Source organism: Rissa tridactyla, chromosome 2, assembly GCF_028500815.1.
Source record: "Rissa tridactyla isolate bRisTri1 chromosome 2, bRisTri1.patW.cur.20221130, whole genome shotgun sequence".
Classification (NCBI taxonomy): Eukaryota; Metazoa; Chordata; class Aves; order Charadriiformes; family Laridae; genus Rissa; species Rissa tridactyla.
In genome coordinates this window covers 102,325,794-102,334,918 of record NC_071467.1, presented here as the reverse complement: position 1 = coordinate 102,334,918, position 9,125 = coordinate 102,325,794, and the positions used below count along the sequence as shown (strand labels likewise).

Genomic DNA, 9,125 nt, shown 5'->3' with positions numbered 1-9,125 from the left:
GTTGATGTGATAGAGCAGCCCTGCGGAAAAGGACTTGGGGGTGCTGGTTGATGAAAAGCTGAACATGAGCCAACGATGTGCACTTGCAGCCCAGAAGGCCAATCCCATCCTGGGCCGCATCAAAAGAAGCGTGGCCAGCAGGTCGAGAGAGGTGATTCTCCCCCTCTACTCTGCTCTCGTGAGACCCCACCTGGAGTACTGCCATTTAACCACAAAATTTAACACACCAAATGAGCGTTTAATTTCTACTCGGGGCTTTCATCAGGAAGTGAAAATCTAATCATGGATTTTCAAAGCATCTTATCAACACTGGGGATCCCTCCCGCAACAGAGAACATGAGGTTGGCTGAGCCCAGCCTAAACAGAACCCAGCAGCCGCGCAGTGCTGGGAAAGGTCTTGCGCATCCCCATGCACTTCTCCTGGTCGATGAAGAGCGAGTTGGCTTTGACGGCCAGGTCATGCTGCAAGATCGACTTGGCATGAGCCAACATTTGCAGGGTGTCCCCGGTGTCTCTCAGCTGCTGCTGAAGGCTCTGGACCGTCTCATCGATTTCGTGGACCTCATTGACAAGGCTGGAAAACAGCAAGGAACCCTTGTTAACGGTCCCGTCACATGGGTGGTTTCGAGCCTGGCCCTGCTGAAGGGCGCCTTGGGCACAGGATTTCCCCCTTCAGCGCGCTCAGACTGGGGTCCCCCTCCTGGATTTCCCTGTGCAGGGGTCCTGCCCACACCCACGGATGCACACACAGCAAAACAGGACAGCTGTGAGAGGTGAAAATTGAATGGGAAACAAGCGGAGGATGGAGAAAACAACGGTGTGCGAGATGCTAAACAGGCTCTGGGGCTGGGTTTCACTTGCTTCTAAAAGGCTCCCTCTGGAGTCTTGCCCAGCAGGCTCCCCGGAGGAGGTGTGAAGTCTGGGGTGCCTCACAGGAGGTGCTGCTGGGCACTCAGGGCAGCCTGCTCCTCCACAGCCCCTCGGGGTGCAATCCCACAGAGCTCACAATGTCCTTGAAAGGGTTTGTCCCCAGGGGAGGTGAGGACAGCCCTTACTCCTTCTCCAGAGGGTGCACCCTTCCTGGAGGTTCCCCAAAAGGAAGGACCTAAGTGCTCTCAGCGCAAGCCTTTTGGAGAGTAAAGGCTTATCCTAAAAAACTGAGCACATCCAACTGCTGGGAAGCAGGCAGGAGAGAAGATGAGGTTTACCCAAGTGGGAAAAACCCAGCCCCTCACGGGGTGGCATCAGGCTGCTCCCAGCCGTGGTGTACAGCCTCCTTTGTGGGTGCAGAGCTCTGCCAGCACCCAAAGGCTGGGATACCTGTTCATTCCTTTTGATTAGAGCAGAGCCCTTCTGGAAGGAGTATTTAGGAAAAACATCCCATGACTAGTTTTGTCATCCAGTGATGTTCCTGAGTGCTACTACCCGGGACTCCTCAAGGACCCTGCCGGCCCCGTGCTCCTGCCTTACCGGAGCTGGGCAGTGTCCCGGCACAGCTCCATGTTTGGTCTCCGTGTGCGCTCTTCCAGCCGGGTCTGAGCCACTTTGAACGGAGGTCCTTGGTCCCTCATGGCTTTTTGGATGGCTTCCATGTTCATCTCCATTTGGAAGATTTCCCGCAGTGTCTGCCATAAAAAAGAAACACATGCATGAATGAAAAAATACCTTCTCAAGTGACAACATAATTTCCTTTTTCTCCTGTCCGTCTGCAGAAAAAACAAGCCTGTCTTTGCTGGTGCTGTCACGTCAGAGGAGGTGTTGGAGCAGTGATGGACGCAGTGAGTTACCAGCTTCCCAAAGCTACTGCTTGCAGAAACTGATCATCCATCAATAGCAACTCAGAGAGGGAAGGTTTTTCAGGCATGAAAAATTTTCATTTTTCACTGAAGGACGTGGCACCAGCCCGCAACGCTGCCAGCCCAGTCTCCACTCAGTGAATCAATACGGTGTGGAGCACTTTTCAGGAGGCTTTCCATGAGACCCACTGCTCCGAGCCAGGTGCCCGTCACTGCTCTCCACTTCCTCTGCTTGGCAGAGCAAGCACACGGATACCCGTGCAGCAACCACAGAGCACTGAGAGTGAAAGCACGTCCTTGGGGGAGAAGCAAGCCTGCGAACCCCCCGGCAGGCAGCCCAGCAGAGGCCCAGCAAAGACTCTCTGCAGGGCAGCCAGCGCTTCTGAAGTAACTCCCAGGAGATGCAACCAGCGGTGGCCTTTTCTGCTGGAAATCCCTGTGCTGCCAGGCTGTCAGCTAGGATGCGCTAGCAAAAGACAGGATCCCTTGAGATGAAATAACAGTGCCAGCTCCTCCTGCTCCAAGAAGAAAGTCCCCAGGACTCGGAGTTTCTAACAGAAAATGACACTATAACCAGCTTCCTGCGGCCACCGTTCCTCTCCTTGGGCTAGGTCTGCGTGGAGGGTCCTGCTTCGGAGGTGTCCCTGGGAAGTGACAGTGTCACACCCAAAGGGAGGGGTTCAGGCTACCTTGGCCAGGTGGGTCTGAATCTTGCTCTTGGCGTCGGCTGTCTCGGCGATGCGGCTGGTGAAGGCGACGTTCACCCTGTTGAACTGGCACCGCATCTCGTTGGCCGTCACCTCCAGCAGGTTCCTGGTGTTGTCCCGCAGCTTGGCAGAGGCCGCCCGTTCGCTCTGGGAGCGGAGGATGTTGCCGTCTGTGAACTTGGCCCAGGACTCCGGCACCGAGATCCTGGGAGGAAGGAGAGGCCCCTGGTAAGCCCGTGCTGCTGAAGCTGGACGTGGGCAGGCAAGGACCCTGCCAGGGAGCGGCGTGGGTCAAATGTAGCTTTAATCTGTGCTTTTATTTTGACCATAGGTCGTGTTTTAGCCCCAGCTGGCAGCTAGGACCATGCAGCCACTCGTGCAGTTCTCCCCCTTTCCTCCAGAAGGGCAAGGAGAAGAAGGAGAATAGGAGGGGAAAGGGAAGGAAAACTTCTGTGTGGAGATAAAAGACAGTTAAATAGAAGAACAATATCAGCAACAATAGAATAAGAATGAGAAGAAGAATAAAAGTAATACTAATAATAATAATGAGCAGAGAGAAATGGCCCCTCTGAAGCCGGTGTCTCCAGGCAGGACGGACCTGCCTTTACAGTGGACTGGGGACCAGCAGCTCCCTGCCAGGGAAAGGCACCGCGCATCCCCGGGACAGCTTGCTGCTCGCGTGCCACCCAGTGTGCACTCACGTGGCATCGACCCGCTCCACCCCTCGGTAGTAGCTGATGCCGTGGGAGGCGTTCCTCAGGTGGTGGCACTTGTCATCGATGCGGTGGGCCGCCTGCTTGTTGGCCAGGTCTCTCTCCAGCTCGTGCTGGGCCACCCTGTTGGACCTTCAACATGCAAACAACAGCCGTCGGTGGGGATGTACGGGTGGAACGGCTTCCTCCCCGTTCCACTTCCCCGCAACTCCTGCCCGGGCAGCTCTGTCCTCCCATGAGCATCACCGCCCGCTTCCCATGGAGCCTGCGTGGGTTTTACAGCTGCGGGGTGTGGGTAGAGGTCGGGGTCTGCGGGGGGTTCACATCCCAACTGCAAAGGCCCATCGGCCCTACGGCATGAGATAAGGAGCTTCTCCTTACGTGAGCTGGGCTTTTGTCTTATCCAGGTACTGCTGCATCCTCTCCTGGCACGACCTGATGACATCCACTTCCTGGGCAAAGGCAAAACATGTAATGATGTCATCTCTTTTATTAGACCAACTAAGAGGCTGCTGCATGGGGGAACACCGTTCCCTGGCCCAGCGGGTTTTGGGGGTTGGAAGGGTTGAGCACCTCACCAGCAGTAAGGAGCCAGGTAGGGAACAAGGCTGCAAAGCCTCCTCGGGGCAGTTTACGTAAAAATAGCTTTCACACATGATCTGAGTTGCCAAGCTTACTGTGAAGAGCTGTTTCTCCACGTCATCATGGACGAGGTCAATGCCCATCCTCTTCTCCCGCTGAAGCAAGCACTCCTGAGCGACCTGTTGGGGACATGCCATGACTGTTGGCTGCAGGGGCAGGGTTCTCTAGAGGGACGGTCCCCATCTCAAGATGGGAAGAAAATGGAAGAAAAAAGTGCCCCGGGCAGCTGGTTTAGCTGACAATGAGCAGCCGAGCTGCAACATCAGCGTTAAAGCAACATGAGGGAGCACACGTGTCCCTGGTGCAACCACAGCTGAATGCAGGGCCCTGTGTCAGCCTTCATGCTGACCTCGCCAGAGCCTTGTAGCAAGACGTGGGCTTGTGTCTCCCAAACCAGGATTTTGGATGTGCCGCTTATAAAAATATTTGGTTCTGGTGGGCTCAGAATGTGCTGATAGGAGATGCAGCAGATGGCAAGGGATTTGTTGATCACTAACTAATGGTCTCTTCCTAAAAGCTTTCTAGATGTTACGGAGCTGCAGTGAAACTTAACTGGACGTCTGAGTGGCTGCAGATGTTTCAGCAGTGGGCTACAGCTTGCAGGCCACTGCACAGGGTGCTTACCTGGAGAGGGGCCTCCGTCTCGGCCAAGGCTCTCTCCAGCCTTTTCTTCAAGTCCGTGAGGGCGTTGGTCTCCCCGATCATCTCACCCAGCTCACGGCAGAGCTCCGATTTCCAAAATCCAATATCATTGGCACGAACTCCCAGGTTTTTGGTGCTTTCTCCTTGTGTTTTCTCTGTCTGCTGATATTTATCCTGAATCATGCGGGAGGTATCAACTCTCAGACGCTCCGCGTTGTGCTGGCAAGTTTCTGACTCTGTGTAGTTGGTCAGGTTGGACCTGTGCCAGTCCTCAGGGGTGTACCGGGTGATGAAGGTTGTTCTGTTGGCAATGACAGGAAGCTTCTTGCTGGCGGTCATCCCCTGGGAACTTTTGGAAAAGGGAGCCAAAGTTGGGTTGATGGCAGCTGGTTTGTAGTAGGTGCTGGGCATCCAGGGGAGGCCGGAGCTCTGAGGCAGCGGGTAGTAAGGAAAACGGGCCTTATAGCTTGAAGCCATGGCGCTGATGGCAGGCAGAAACTTGCTAGGTGTTGATCGTGGATGGGCGTACGTTGCCGTTAAGGGAGATCGACCAGGCTGCATTCTTGAACACTGCTCTTCAGGTACGTGTCCTGCACAGAGGAGCAGAGAGAAGACAACCGCACTCAGTAAGCTCCTGCACTTGCCTTCCTTCTTACAGCAACACGTGCAACTTGGAACACAAACAGCGATGCACACAGCACCTACATATTGCCTGCACAGGCCTAAAACTCTTGTAAGCAAATCCCTTCTGACAGCATCCCAAGCATTTGTATCTAGAGAAAGATCTGACTTTGTTGCTCATATCTCGCATCAGGTCTTGAAATGGGGAAAAAAACAAATCATGGCTGCTCAAGAGAGTGACAGATATTGTGCCCTCATTTTCCTTCAATCTGTCAGTCCCGTGAAACTGTAGCTGCTGATTCTCTGCTGTTCATCTGCTTCTTTTGGCTGGGTTTGGTATCTGCTGATCTTCTAGTACTCCACGTATCATTTTCTCTTTCAAAGTGCCATTACCAGCCCCGAGAGCTGCGCCCCTTTGGACACACAGCTGCTACCAGCCCAGCGCGATTTGTGGGTGAGGGACTCCATCCTCATCCCTCCATATTCGCTTGCATTAAATGCTCAAGTGAGCAGTCTGCAGGTGAGCAGGGCTTTGCAGGACTATATCCAAATTTGAACACACACACACACCCCGTCCCCTCCCCCGGAATCTATTTCAGCCTCAAAAGAACAGCCATCTCTGTCTTGCAAAAGAAGAAAAATGTCCATGGCTCACCTGATGTAAAATCACTGCGCTTGGAAAGGAGATATCCCACCAAGTCCTTTCAGAGGGCTTTGTAAACACCAGCCTTGCAGTAGCCCTAGGAGGAATGGCCACACGTGAAGATTTTGATACCAAGAACTGTGGGTGCTATTGCTCTTTTCAGATTGAGGTTATCAGTCAGTTGTTATCAGAAACATAATGCAGAGGGCCACCAACTGCACCTAACACACCGAATGTGAGGACAAACACTCAGGAGGGTAAGTTATGCTCGGTGGGAAGCTCTTGTAAGGTTGCAAGTGTCACCCACGGGCAGGAATAAGTCCCTGTGGCTGCCGTAGCCAGCTGGACGTGCCCTTCTCCTAACACCATCCCATCCCCACTGCTCCCAGCCTGGCTCAGAGCCCCAGTGAAAGATTAGGACATAAGATCCCTGGATGGGAGTGGGGTAGGACATAAAGCTTGCGCTCAATCCTATTCGTAACAGCATGAAAGCCACTCCATTCCTTTAAAAATGGCGTGTTTGCAGGGAATAAACCTGCCCGTAACAGTTTGATGCATTCAGAAGAACACTGTCTCCAAATGCAGCTACTAAATAAATGAACAGCGAATGCAGGAGAATAACGGGTCCTTTAGTTAGGGCAAATCCCAGGAAAATCAGGATGAGTCAGAGGGCACAAGTGCACAGCCTGCAGCTGGGAAATCACGGAACTTTGAGGACTCCAGTTACAAGCCTTGCCCAGTTTTGGCCATGCTGGCATGGGCTGCCCCGGGGCCTGACTTGAGAGCAGCAGCAGAGCCGCGGGCACCGAGTCTCGCCCCAGGATCCAGCCTGGCCGAAGAGGCTGTGGGACAGGCAGCGGGAAACTCTCACCCTCCAAGGAAAGCTAAAAAGCTTTCACAATCACGACCCTGCGAGCCAGTTTGGCAGAACTGAGGGAGAAATGTCTGTGCTCAGGTCCAACAAAGACCACTGTGAGTGCCAGTTCCCTTTTGTTTAGGAAAGAGAGGAAAACCCCTTGGGAATGGACCACAGTCACCTTTCCCTGCATTTCCAGCTGAAGTAAAAGCCCCTGCATCCCTCTGGGGATAAGCCATCCCAGGGTGACACTTTCTGACACCCCTGAACACAGACACACGATGGGAGCCCCCGACCACCTACTTTGGGTACGTCTGGGCAACAGAAGAGGTACTGGGGAGCATTAGGAGAAATGCTTGCTTTTTCAGCCCTCCCCTCCCAGCCAAAGTACATACTCACCCTGAGCCTCCAGAGGCTTGCAGGTGCCCAGGGGGGCTGCTACTCACTGTGGTGCTCTCGGGTTCGGTGGCAGCACTGCCAGACACGGCAGCATCCCCAGTGCCGTCCGTGACACAGAACCAGGGCAGCGTTGCCAGGGGCACAGGGTGCTCAGTGACCTCATGCATCCTACTGCCTGCCCTGGACAACCTATTGGCCCTCGCTGTGCAACTCAGTGCACACTCTGGGCAACCTAGTGCCCTTCCTGGGCAACTTGATCCCACCCTGGACAACCCCCGGTGCCATCAGTGGGCAACCCAGTACAGCCCTCGGGCATCCGCTCTGGCTAGCCTAAGGGGGTTTCTCTCCAATTTGGGAAAACACCCACCAGGTCTGCTGTGAGCACCTCTGTGGCCCACCGTATCCAGAGGAAATGTTTGCATTTGCTTCACCTTACCGCGTTAGATTAACTGTGAGCCCTGTGGATGGCTCATCAAATACTCAGCGCATACATCTGTCTTCTCACTGCCTTTCTCAGCTTCCTCTCCTTTTCCCAGCTCCTGCGCTCTGTGCACACGCTCACATGGAGCTGGCCTCCATGAGAAAGCCATGCCTCTGCTGCCAAACATCTGCCTTTAAAGGGAACTCCAACTCTTTCGTGTAGACACACGATTGATTTCACTTTAAAAGACATGTCTTCCTTTAGCCAGGTAAAGAATCAACTTCATCAAACCGAAACGAAAAGTTCAGCACACACATTGCTTTTCTATAGCTAAACCAGAGAAAATAATTGCAATTAAAGCAAGCCGACCTCTGCCCCTCCGCAGGACACGCACACCCCCTCGGACCAGCCCTGCTCTCTGCTCCTTGCACGCTCCCAGCTCCATCTACGCCCGCTCTCGCTCCCTGCCTGGAGCCAACCGTGTTGAGGTGAATCACTGCATGACCAGGGACACCACTAATTGTTGCAGCGACCACACCCTTTTTGAAGTAGTTGCTAAATCCAGCAATAATCGTTAGATAATATTGTAAATGGCCCACGGGTGCTCTGCAGAGCACACAGAGCAGGACTTCCAGGGCAAGCACCCATGAGCACCCCGATGCAGAGAGACAGCAGGGGACACCAAAATGGATGAAGCTTTGGTCCCACCAGAGCATCCGGAGCAGCTTTTCAGGTGAAGGACTCATGACGTACCTAAAAGCTACAAAGTCAAGGAGAACTGGCCTGGGTAAAACAGGCAAATTCACACGCTCAGTGACCCTCAAGCAAGAAGTTATCAACTGCACACAGTAGTAAGTGGTCCCCAAATCCCTCGTGCTCTGGGTACCACACCAAAGTAAGTAGGCTATTTCCATCATCTCCACTTCTTCAAGTAATTAAACTGGGTTCCCTAATTGTGACTACAACTCCAAGCACCGCAAATTTACTAAAACTACAAAACTGCCATTCCTGGTTGTGCTGGGGCATATGCAGTTCTGACGGACACCTGAGACACAGTTTGTCCCAAAGCCTCCAGAATTTTAGCTCAGAATCCGAAAAGGAAAACCAGGGTGAAACCGTGAGGCTGATGTTAAGCAGGGGGGCCAATTTCCCACACGTCACCCAGGTTTGCCTCGTTGACTAAACTGCAATTTCAGGAGATACATTCAGATACCCGAGTACAAAAATATCCTGCCAAAAGCTGTCCATCTTTCTGTCGCAGCTCTACATTCTGGCTGGCTGTTAATCCAGCATTCCTCTGGATCATAAGCTGCCCGTCTGAAAATACCCAGATCCAGGTCTTTTACAGCAGCCGTCATGAGTCTACACGGACCCACAACATTGCCCAGTCGCAGCAGTTTTACGCCGCTTTTGAATATTCCTCTCTCTCCTGTCAACACCGTACCTGCCCAAAAGGGATCCAGTGTCTAGTCAATAGCGGAATCATTTCCAAAAGTCACAGGAATTGATGGAGGATTAAAAGAAAATTAAGCTGTGTGTGGTGCATCCCGTGCTGTCACGCCGAAGGACAAGGATGCTCACAGGCAGCGCAGGCTCCCGTCTGTCCCAGGGCTACTTGAGGGCTTCAAAGAGGCTACAAGACCTGATCTACAGCAGGCTCCATCTGGCCAGGAAACACAGGAGAC

General features: G+C 53.3%; 1 protein-coding gene across 1 annotated transcript in view; it reads right to left on the bottom strand.

The window, feature by feature from the left end:
* Positions 1-357: 357 nt before the first annotated feature.
* LOC128905628 (tektin-3-like) overlaps positions 358-9,125 on the bottom strand; it is a 76,016-nt gene continuing 67,248 nt past the window's right edge. The window contains exons 2-9 of the mRNA XM_054191976.1: positions 5,777-5,861; positions 4,483-5,090; positions 3,894-3,977; positions 3,598-3,668; positions 3,205-3,348; positions 2,486-2,708; positions 1,471-1,625; positions 358-574 (exon numbers count right to left, since the gene is read on the bottom strand). Of these exons, the coding sequence (XP_054047951.1) occupies positions 358-574; positions 1,471-1,625; positions 2,486-2,708; positions 3,205-3,348; positions 3,598-3,668; positions 3,894-3,977; positions 4,483-5,061 (1,473 nt within the window). The 5' untranslated portion in view covers positions 5,062-5,090; positions 5,777-5,861. The remainder of the gene's footprint in view (positions 575-1,470; positions 1,626-2,485; positions 2,709-3,204; positions 3,349-3,597; positions 3,669-3,893; positions 3,978-4,482; positions 5,091-5,776; positions 5,862-9,125) is intronic.